Source organism: Perca flavescens, chromosome 23 (assembly GCF_004354835.1).
Source record: "Perca flavescens isolate YP-PL-M2 chromosome 23, PFLA_1.0, whole genome shotgun sequence".
Lineage (NCBI taxonomy): Eukaryota > Metazoa > Chordata > Actinopteri > Perciformes > Percidae > Perca > Perca flavescens.
The window spans coordinates 3,640,316-3,652,180 of record NC_041353.1 but is presented as its reverse complement, the minus strand read 5'-3'; the positions used below and the strand labels follow the sequence as shown (position 1 = coordinate 3,652,180).

The 11,865-nt window shown below is 41.9% G+C and overlaps 1 protein-coding gene across 1 annotated transcript; it reads right to left on the bottom strand.

The window, feature by feature from the left end:
* Positions 1–1,892: 1,892 nt before the first annotated feature.
* On the bottom strand, positions 1,893–8,249 carry ifng1 (interferon gamma 1). Its single transcript, XM_028571073.1, has 4 exons — positions 7,963–8,249; positions 7,025–7,096; positions 3,863–4,123; positions 1,893–2,054 (listed from the first exon to the last, which is right to left on the bottom strand). The coding sequence occupies exons 1-4, from the start codon at positions 8,080–8,082 to the stop codon at positions 1,914–1,916; spliced, it is 594 nt and encodes a 197-aa protein (XP_028426874.1). The 5' UTR covers positions 8,083–8,249; the 3' UTR covers positions 1,893–1,913.
* Positions 8,250–11,865: the final 3,616 nt, after the last annotated feature.

The window sequence follows — 11,865 nt, the reverse complement described above, 5'->3', positions numbered from 1 at the left end:
ACTTCTGTCAGGAAGGACCAACGCCAGAATAATCGGACAAATTCAAGGATCTACAAGAGACTCTGTTGGATGATTGATTGATAGATAAATAGATAGATAGATAGATAGATACTTTTATTCATCCCAAACAGGGAAATTACAGTGCTACAGCAGCAAAATAGACACATCGCTGACACATAGCCGACTAAGCTGTTTACATGGCTAATGAAAGTGAATTTTCCACTATTCCTTCCCTATTTACATGCAACCGTGCAAAATAGGAGTTTTTTCAAAGTTTTCCAACGGTGGTAGACTTGTTGGACCGTGCAAACACAGGTTATATTCTTCACTGTTTCACGTTACTAGATGTAACAATGATAACCCCGACTATAACGGAATATTAACTGTTTATGAGCCCAACAGCATATGTTTACAACAGCATGGCTAACACCAACAACGGAAGCTAAAGTTACCCACAATCCATCAGGTGCATCTCAACTTCGGATATGACAGTAGCCCAAAATACACAACATTTACGGTTATTGTTCCCGCTTTCATTCCTTCAACCTGCTTCTTGAAAAGATTGGCGTAGCGCTGTTTGTGTATATCCAAAAACCTGTTGATATCCATGTCTTTGATAATGTTTTAAAAGTAGTTGTGTTTCTCCTTGCAGTCTGCAGCCTTGCAAACTGTTGGCTGGTTGGTTTGTGTACAGCAACCATAGCAACGCACAGAGCTGACCATAAACCGTAAACAGGCAAGAGGCCATAAAGTGATCGAGACAAATATTGATTGCTCTGTATATACTGTACGTCGCTGTAAATATGTCCAAAGAATGCTTCGAAAACCCAAATAATACAGGAATATCCCACGTCTTAATTGGAAAATGACATTCGGAAAAAGGCCTTATTCGGATTATACCGGAATATGCAGTTTACATGACATGTAGCACATTCGGAATATTGTCAGATTTGGTGGTGGAATATTGGTGTGCATGTAAACATACTCTATGATTGGCTGTACCTGAACCTTCTTCAGCTAAACACAAACAACTGAAAACTTATCTTGGCTGCAAGAAAGATCTCCATTCTCCGTCTCAGAAAACCATAAACTCAGATTCCGAGCGCAACTTTAATGGCGACGTCAAATCAATAACAAAGTGCATCTTATCATCCGCAAAAAAAAAAAAAAACATGACAATTAGAAAATGAAGTTCATTGTGCTTTATTCAGTTGCATTGCTCTGCATGTACCAATCAATAAATACAATAAATTAGCATCAGTCACAGAATTACGATTATTAAATACACTTTAAATACAAACATAAATAGAATATTACATGTCAGTAAAATACAAAGATTCCTAAAGAGTATAGTACTACTACTTCAGTGCTGGACCCAAAAGTTCAGAGTGCATTTAAGTTTATGTCAGTATTCAACTCTTGCGTACTTTATACTATATGAGTAATGTTTAAAACCTGAGATGCTGACAGTTACATATATTATAATTCTATCTGGCTGATTTTCTGAGTATTAAATAAACATTTTTAAAGAAGAAATCAAGTATTTCCAGGTGGAAATTGATCAATATTGTGATTGATAAAGTGAGTTGACTGACTTTTAGTTAGAAACATTTCACAGGATCAAACCGCCACGCTTCTTTCAAGTATCAAGCTCCAAACATCCTTTAAAAGATACAGGAATTTTAAAAATGTACAATATCTTCTAGGCTTAGGCTGCTGGTGTAATAAATATACATTTATTTATAAATAACTTCTTTAATAACCTCTTAGAAAATGAAATAAAAACTTGGCACGCTGGTTTAAATTTGGATATTCTTTGGTATTATAAAATTATTATTTTTTTATATCAATTAATTAAAATTTTTGTTGTTAATCATCCCTGTTGTGGTCATTGTTGACATATTGTTGGTGTTTCAGGCTCTCGGATGATTCTTGACCCTCCGAGCTTGGCGGCGGCGCCTCCTCAGCTCGATTTCCTCATTCAATGAGCTCGCCTCCTCGTACAGCCACGGCAGCTCCCTCAAAGCTTTGCTCTGGACCACATGGTTATCCAGCTAGGAGGAACAGAGACAGGAGGACACATGTTACAAAAAATCCTAAGACCACAGTATTATGGTAGAATAGACCTACATTAGTAATGCATGTCGAAACCCTACATAAGCCCTCTGTAAACCTAAATAAACTTTTCATTGAAGTGCTCATATTATGCTCATTTTAAGGTTCATAATTGTATTAGAATATGTTTACATGATTTAATTTTCAGAAAACGCCATATTTTTGTCATACTGCACATTGCTGCAGCTCCTCTTTTCACCTTGTGTGTTGAGCTCTGTTTTAGCTACAGAGTGAGACCTCTCACTTCTGTTCCATCTTTGTTGGGAGTCGCACATGCTCGGTACCTAGGTAAAGACTACTTCCCAGGCAGGAGCAGAGTATGAGGGCATGCCCTGACAGTAGCTAGTTAAGGACTACTAGCCAGTCAGAAGCAGAGTATGAGGGCGTGTCCTGACAGTACCTAGGTAAGGACTACAAGCCAGTCAGGAGCAGAGTATGAGGGCTTGCCACGCTAGCAGCTAGGCGAGCATTATAACGTGTGTCACAAAGTTAACGTTAATGTGAGGAAGGCCCAAAAAGATGCTAGAATGAATAGTTGTGGATGTGGGTTAGGGACCCATAGAGAATGTGTTTCTACAGGGTCCAGAATGTTGTGCTGTGCCCCTGAGCATAAAGACTGGAAGCAAGGGGAAACAGCTGGATGTCTGCATTTCCGTTTGTGCACAAATGTGTGTTAATTAGTCAGCTGTAGGTGCATTTTTTCCACTGTGGACTGAGCCAGGCTAGCTGTTTCCACCTCCATCCAGTCTTTATGCTAAGCTAGGCTAACCAACCCCCAGCTTGTACTTTAGAAGCAAACAAGAGAGTGGTATTAATCTTCTGATCTCTCTCTCCGAAAGGCAGAAAGGTTCCATTAATGTTATGGTTGAGACAAGTAAAGGCTGGACTACAACAGAGCTGTTTGGAGCAGTTGGTGAACAGTGTTTTCTGTTGGAGATGGTAAGTCCCTTTGGGGTGGACTTTGGGCTTTTTCACTTTGTAAACCTATTACATGCACAAAAAAAGATATATAACACAATAAAGGAAAGGGAAAATGCCAAAAAGCATAATGTGAGCACTTTAAGTCTTACTTTAAGCCCTTCATAGACTTCTAAATAAACCTCCCAGAAGCTTTACTTCATGTCCCGCACAATCCTTCCTTGAGCCTTATTTTAAGCCCCTACATATGCTGCCTATAGGCCCAATAAACCATTTGATGTGTCTTGGTATAAGCCCTACATAGGCCCCACAAAAGCCCTCCATGACCATCCAAAAGCCTAAGGCCTACATCAACCTCCCATAAACTATGCTTTAAAGCCCAGGCATCTGTAAGCCTAGCCCCTGACCTAACCCTAACCCTTTTAATATCTGTGTCTCTTTATATGGCTTTTTAGATATCCAAATCTGGTTTTTAGGGAGTTTTTAAAAGTCTGTTCCTACATCAGTGGTCCCCTTGTGGCCGTGCCCCTATCCCGGGCGCTGTGTTTTAACCTAAGCCTAAACAGTCACTACCCAATCTGTACCGGAAACCCCATTTATTCAGGTCCTATCCACTGACCAATGGGCTATCCTGACCCTAACCATTCAAGATCAATGCCTAAACTCAACCATCTTCGCACATGCATAAAACAAAATCAGGTTTTCGGTATGAATCAGGCAGCAACAAGCCCTTCACAACCTTTACATAAGTGTCAACGGTAGCCCCTACTCAAGACCTCTACAAACCCTTTATAAGCCCTACTCCCAGTGTGAGTCTATGTCTCTGTACCTTGATGTGTTCGAGACCCTTCAGCTCCTGCAGAAGCTCTTCTTGCTCCTTGTAATGGTGTTTCTTCAGCTCCTTGACCTTCCTCAGGATGTAGTTCAGCCCCGTTCTGATGCGGTCATCACTTGCATCGCCGGCAGCGGCGGAGGCGAGACGCTCGTTGCTCCCGGCTGTCTGGGGAGTTGGGGTGGGCTGCTGCTTCAACATCTGGCCAATCAGCTTCTCGTACGTCTCCAGAACGCTTCCCATGAACACTCGCTTTCCCTGAGAGAGAAACAAAAAAAAGGTGATATTTAGTATCTGGTGGGTGATATTTAAATTTCAGCCGCTTTCAATTAAAGAATACCGATGATTTAGGAATCTTTAAAATGCAGAAGGCAGGAACTCAAAACTGATATATATATTTTCCTAAACCATATAATATCAGTGGTCTAGTCCTTTCAATAAAAAAAAAAAAAAAGCTGGTCTTCTCTGGCTTGACAATCTTGTACCACTCAGGGTGCTGAAAACATTTTTACAGTGAAAAAAAAAAAAAGAAATGTGGTTTCCCACACAGGAGTTAAATTAAGCACAGAGTAGGCCTTAGACGGAAATGCCACTCATTAACTGTGAATCATGAATGTCATACTCCAACATCGCCAACAGGTTTGAAAGACATGAGTCGCTGGAACAAATTTAGTGGATGAAATGTAACACCTAAGTTGCTGTGGTGAGGGAGAAACTAAATGGGAAAACCCAAATGGGGTGTAGGTGGCTTTTAAATACCACTTTCTATATTGATCTCTGTGTACCACCATGAATACCTGAATGATTTTTTTTTTTTTTTAAATCATCCTGACATTTCTGACTTTAATGACATTTCTTGACAACATTTCAAAATGTTCCTCAATACATGTTGTGAATATCTTACATTCAATTCTGTGTTAAAAAAGCCTCCCATTTTGTTTTAATTGGAGTCATAAATTTGCACCATAAATTTCACCGTTTTCCTCCCTGAAGGTTTATCAGCGTGAACCTACCTTGAACCAATCCTTTCCTCTGGTGCCTCTCTTATCTTTCTACTCTCACATAATTTAAGTGAATGGAGCAAGAATGGAGCCTGACAAGCCAGACCCACATCCAGATGTTGGGTCTGGGAACTCCCGATTGGAAGGGCTCAATTTGAGGGCCGCGATAAACTGTTTTCTTTCAAATTCTGTCTGCACGCGATAGGATAGCGCTCCAACCAACCAGAGCAACGCTAGTTGATAGATTCAACTTTTACCGTATCCGGCCGGCAAAACTCTGAACACATCTTCCTTTTTTAAGAATTACTTCGGTGCATTTACATTTGCTGCCGCTAGGGTGCGTCTAGATTTCTAGGTTGGCAGGAACGTACATACAGTATTCATGTGTCTCAAACCTAACTGCTTTCAGAATCAACTCACAGAGGGTCGAGCCAGTAGATGATCGGATACGAACCACAAAAACAATCATGATCAGCTTGTTTCATAACAATACTGAAACAAAGAAAATGTTCTATTCATCGTCTCTTCCAACAACCAGTTGGGCCAAGACAACGTCACGTTGTTCACACAGGATCCAACAATGGGGCCGAAAGCTGATCCAAGTGCTGCTAAACAATCATGTCCAGATGTTGTTGGGCCAGAGGCGGCTCACGTTCGGTCCTCTGATGCCAGAACACATCCGACAGTGCCGAGACTCTCGCCGCCACGACGGCTCAACGGGACAGCGGACACTTTTTAAGAGCTTAAAAGAGAATCTTCGATTATGAGTGATAATATTATTGCAAACTATTAATACAAAAGGTTCATTTTCCACGCAAAAAAATCTACACACACACGAGTCAATTGATTATTTTTAAATTGTTATCTAATAATTTGTTTGGCTGAGGAGGAAAGGCTTCAGGTCCAGGCTTTTTCTATCTTATTTCTTCCTTTTGTGTAAAGTCCATTTGTAAAGTATACAGCATGAAGCACTACCACAGCTTTAAAGCTAGTCTGCAATGCCTCAATCTTAAGTAACCACACAAGACTTCACAACAAGCTGCAAACAACCCCCTGAAGCTTTGCAGACTGTAACATGTAAAGACTCCTGTGCTGGTGTTTGGTGGTTCAACTCGCTCGGTACTCGAAACCAACCCGTAAAGTGTCTTTTTCATCGTTGTTGGTGAAGAGTGAAAGTTTAATTCGGAGCCTGAGAATAGCTGCACTAACAAGGTTGCACAATGTTTGCATTGCCAGCAGGGGAATAAAAACCACAGGAACCGCAACGCAAACTCTGCTCACAGTTTCAGACTGTGACCCGAGGGAAACACCAGCCAGCTGCTGACTCGGTGAGGAAAAGGTAGATAGAGATGGCAGAGCTCAACAGGAGAAGATGGAAAACAGCTTAGATACTGTCTAGTGCACTTAGAAGTACGCCAACACTCCCTTAGAAGTACGCTAACACTCCCTAACTGTGAAGCGGTTTAATGTGCCAGGCTGGGGGCCACCTGATCCTAAATGAGTGGTGTGAGGAAGTAAGCTTATTTGCTTTCTTTTTGAGATCGAGATGAGACTCAAGAGGCAATTAGCCTAGCTTAGCATCAACAGGGGTGGAAAGGGGACTGTGTACCCAGGGCGCTCATGTGAGGAGGGCCCAAAAAGATGCTAGAATGAATAGTTGTGGATGTGGGTTAGGAACCCATAGAGAATGTGTTTCTACAGGGTCCAGAATGTTGTGCTGTGTCCCTGATCATAAAGACTGGAAGCAAGGGGAAACAGCTGGATGTCTGCATTTCCATTTGTGCACTAATGTGTGTTAATTAGTCAGCTGTAGGTGCATTTTTCCCCACTTTGGACTGAGGCCAGGCTAGCTGTTTCCACCTCCATCCAGTCTTTATGCTAAGCTTGGCTAACTAACCCCCAGCTTGTACTTTAGACAAGAGAGTGGTATTAATCTTCTGATCTCTCTCTCCGAAAGAAAGACAGAAAGGTTCCATTAATGTTATGGTTGAGACAGTGTTTGCATTTGTGCCTGAGACAAGACATGTCTTCTGATGTTTAAAGAGAGGAAACTGTGAGATTAAAAAGGCAGTGGACATACATAAAACCCCTACTTCCTGTTTGTATTTGTAGATGTAGAGAAGCTAAATTGTTCCAAAGATCAACTTGACTTATTTACCTCCATTTTTCCAGCCAGCGGTTTGTGAGAGAAGACCGGCTTCTGGTTAAATCTCTCTCTAGTTGGGATAGTCTGCAAAAAAGACAAACTTCAGTTCACGCTTGATGTAAATCAAAAGGCACCATGTCAGTGTTTTTTCACATATTATCCAAATAAAAATGATTGGCGACCGTTAATGAGTTTTGATTTTATAATAATGAAAAGCAAATGACAAATACGTGAAAAAAAATTAATATGAATTTGATTGTTTCTTGCATTTGAACTTTCAGTGACTTTTGAAAACTGTCTCTACTGGTGCGTTTAAGGACAGTCTGAACTATGAACTATTAGAGACATTGCTGACAAACTGTCAGATCAGATAAACAAACAAAAGACTTGTAATAATCAATGAATTTGGTCATTAATTGCATTGCTACTTTTACTGACTCTTGGTGCATTCAAGGACAATCTGACATCTGATATTTCAGAGACGTGCCGTTGATAAGCTCAAATATCAGATAATCACACAAGCACTTAATTGAAATGCTCGTTTGTAAAAAAAAAATAAAAAAAGAAGAACTTAACCCTTAAATAAAAACATGAAGTTTCTTTCATTTAAAAATAGAATGCTTTTAACTCCGTCTCTTAAAACTTAGTAGATGGGAGTGTCCTTGAATGCACCATCAATGATATAGCCCTGAAGTTGCCTACACATGACACATTCATACATTGCTAACTTAGAAAATATAGTCTAATAATAAAATAACATGAATGATTGTGATAAACAATGTTTGCAGCAAACGGACTAAAACATGAAAAAAAATGCATGCATGCAAAAAGTGAGCTAGTGTACGTGTGTGTATAGGAGTGTGTGGTGAGTGTGACAGCAGCAGATACTAGGTCAGTTGTCAGTCATAAGTACAAGGTAACAGCAAACAGTTGTGGTACTTTATACTTACATAGTGCTGCAGGAGGGTCTGGATGGTTTTGTTCATCTCCGGAGGGATGTAGGCGCCCCGGACCTGACACACCAACAACCAGAGAGACAGGCAGACCACTGCCCTCGCTGTGGCAACCATTGTAGCCCCGCTCGCTATAGCCGCTTGTCCGAATCCCAAGCCTGTCGAGGCCCTGTGTGTGTGTGGTGTGTGTGTGTGTGTGAGCGAGAGATTGGCAGTTTCAATCCCTGATGGAGCGATGCCGAGGACGGATACAGGTCTGATTGCCTGACAGTGTGTGTCTTGCCCTGAAGTTCTCTCAAACTGTTTGACTTGTCATGAAAGCTTTTATTTATAACTCGAGGGAGAGAGAGCGAGAGATGATCTAGGTGTGAAAACTGTGGTCGTGCAGTTTCCTTTAAATCACCAAACTTCATAGAAGTGGGTGAGGGGTTTCCAACTCCCTCACATACATGTCAGACACAAATCATCCGCCCATTGCTTGAAATTTACATCCCCCTTGATGGTTTTTATGTTAATGCTTTCACTGCATGCAGGGCACTAATGGGTTCTGGGGTTGAGGCCTGTATTTTCATGCAACAAAATGGAGTTTGAGTTTTCAGATCAGAAGCGACTGGAAAGCGCGTGCTGTGATGCAACAGCATGCATCGGAAATCATTCGATCCGGTAGAAAAATCGCAATGGAAACCATTACAAACCCCGAGCAATTCATTGCTCCTGTGGTTTTATTGGGAACTTTATTTCTGACGGTACACTGGAGCATCTAAATATAAAACCAGTAGAGACCACTTAACCACCAGCCATTGGTTCCTACTGAAGAAGTAAATATAACGTTTCATCTAGGCATGTCCCGATCTCGATCCTAAGTATCGGATCCGATGTGGGCTAAACTGATCAGGGGTCAGATATCAGATAACCTGAGCAATGCGCTCTGAATTGCACCTGTGGTTGTCCTGGGAACTTTAAAAGGTTTCAAATTGTGGTTTGCACTTGTGGTGAAGCTAGCAACGTTCAGGCTGCAGTCAAAAGTGGCCCAAATCAGATTTTTTTTGGGGCGGGTTAAGTGACCAGGTCAGACTTCTTCAGAAGTAGTGTCAACACTCAATTCTTGCCCAGATCTGATTTAAAAAAAAAAAAAAAAAAAAATCAGATTTAGACCACTTCCATATGTGGTCCTGAATCAGACCCAGGTCAGATTTTTTTTTATTTCCCCCCCCAATGTGGCCGCAGTGTGAACAACCGAGGATGATTTGATACGTCAATCGAGGCAGGCAGGAGTTCGCCCTAGACACAGACAGTAACATTAAAAACTTGACCTGGCCTACACAATGGAGAACAGTGATGGAGCAAGTCAATGGAGGGAGAGTGAATTTGCAGCCATAACCCCGTAAAAGGCCAAAATAGCTAATTTGTGTCTCTCATTCTCCTCCTCAGCACCTGCTCATTAATGTTACTGCTGCCATTACACAAACATCTTGAAAAAGTGAAAATGCTGACTTCCTCCATAACCTTGCTAACTTTAGTGCAACAGCGTGCTGCGTCTGAGGTCATTGTTATTGGTCTTTTGCGCATGCAGGTCAGTTTCGAAACCGCAAATAGTTCACACAGGAATCTGATAAAGGCCACAAAAGTTCATGTGAACAGCATTAAGACTCGCGGTGTGAACGTAGCCTTAGAGACCCTGGACATTATCAGACTCTACGAAGCTTTAAAACGTTTTTTGTTAAGCTCCTAGTTTGGATTTTACACCTTTCAGTGGTGTAGTCTATGGGATACTATAGGTATACGCAGTATACCCACTACAATACATTAGACTACACCACGGGTTCAGTCTCATTGTTTCATGCAGCATACGGTTTCATCAAACAAGCTCTGAAAAACACTTCAGACAGACAGAGTTAGAGAGGAGCTGGTGAGGAAAGTAGAGCATTTAGCTGCTAAAACAGACAAAAATACACTGCAAAACGGTTAGGAGTTCAGATTAATCCTACACAATGACACCCTCTGTCATTTTTCAGCATTGTCACACTTGTAGTAGTCTCAAATTGCCAGAACTTTCTCCTCAGCACTGTGGAGTAATGTCTTGCTACACCACAGATGCACTCTGGGATAGGAGAAAAAAAAACACAAAAAAAAAAAAAAAAACACGCTCCGAGTTGTTTGCATTTCTTTAAAATAGATCACAACCATCTTGGGTGGCACTAAGCTCCGGATGCAGCGACATTGGCTCTGCTAAATAGTCTCTGGAAGGAACTTGATTTGGTTGAACATTTGCACCGCGCAAAAGAAAAAGGGAGACTGAGTACTCAGGGCCCTCATGTGAGGAGGGCCCAAAAAGATGCTAGAATGAATAGCTATGGATGTGGGGAAGAACCCATAGAAAATGCCTTTCTACAGGGGCCAGAATTTTGCGCTACGCCCCTGGGTGAGAGGCTCAGTCACCCGTGAGGAACTCGGAGTAGACCTGCTGCACCTTTGCGTTGAAAAGGAGCCTGTTGAGGTGCTTTGGGCATCTGGTAAGGATGCCCCCTGGATGCTCCAGGCACGTTCAGGCTGGGAGGAGGCCTCGGGGAAGACCCAGGACTAGGTGAAGAGATTATGGGTGGATCCCAAATCCCCAAGTCTCTAATTTGATATCTCGGAACCGGAAGTCGTTCTGGCCTTCCTTCATGTAGGAGCGAGGATGGAGGAGGGATCTCTGAGGATCAGTTCAAGGGGTTTTCACTGTTGATTTGAACTGTTTAAGTTCAATAAATGATTTTTTTTTTCCATAATTGAGCAGCCTTAGTAAATGATGTAATGAATAAAAGCAGGGACTGAGAAGTCAAATGAGGACAGGAAATAATGCAGCCCGGCTGGGCGTGAGGTGTTTCTACTGACTAACTCACAGAAGTCCCTTTTTTTATGTAGTTTAAAGGAAACTCCAAATATGAAGCTTTTCTTGTCAGCTAGACACACCCATTGTCTCACACACACACACACACACACGGTGTGACTGACACACACACACACGGTGTGACTGACACACACACACACACACACTTCAGGGAAAGTGTTTTATTATAAATGGGACAAGCCTCATTCAACTATCTGACCAGTTTAAGTCTAAACTCCATGAGGTTTATTGGACTTTTATTGTAAACATTCACTACCACAATATTCACAAAATTCTTCAAAATTAACGAACATCATGTGTGTAGTAATTCATGGCTCAATTCAATTGGGATCAAGTAATTATAAGTCTCTCCCTGTTCACTAACCGACATTTTCTTTCCAAAATAAATGTCCCATGGAGGTCCACCGGAAGGGGAGGGACTTTGCCTCTATTTGCTCCAGCAAGGGAAACCCGACCCTACGTTCCAATACCTATACTACCATACTATCTTATTTAGTATGCCAGAAAAGGATTTAAAATGTCCCAATAAGAAGTATGTCAAAATGACCAGTATGTCTAACAGCATGCGGTCAGATTTTGCCGTACACAAGCCACCACGCTTTTTCTGGCTAATCAGACCCACAATCCTTATGAGCAAGAAGGTCAAAGCTCAAGGAGCAATGTCGAGAAGAAGACGGGAGGACAGGAAGCAAGTGAGGGAAACCTGGGCTGAATCTCATCCCCCCCCCCCCCTTATTTGACAGCTCCTCGACTCCTCTGTCTCCAGCTGAACCAGAAGTTGTTCTGTCCCTCCTCGGTGAAGGCTGTCTCAGAGCAAATCATTTCAGCGCTGGATGCAGTTTAACAACCTGAGAGATCTAACCTTCGTCAGCTCCATGACGACGACAACACTTGCCGGTGTCTAAGTCACATGTAGCTGAACTAACTAATCAGACGCTAGCAGAACTAAGACTGAGGTAACGGTGAGGAGAACACCGGAGGTAGATATTCTGGAGATGAACATAATG

Bases quoted from the DNA above. Each gene is read 5' to 3' on its own strand.
- ifng1 (XM_028571073.1), bottom strand. From the start codon at position 8,082: ATGGTTGCCACAGCGAGGGCAGTGGTCTGCCTGTCTCTCTGGTTGTTG. The intron at 7,097-7,962 runs GTAAGTATAAAG...TCTTTTTTGCAG, and splicing joins AGACCCTCCTGCAGCACTAT to ACTATCCCAACTAGAGAGAG. The intron at 2,055-3,862 runs GTACAGAGACAT...TGTTCCTCCTAG, and splicing joins AGGGTCTCGAACACATCAAG to CTGGATAACCATGTGGTCCA.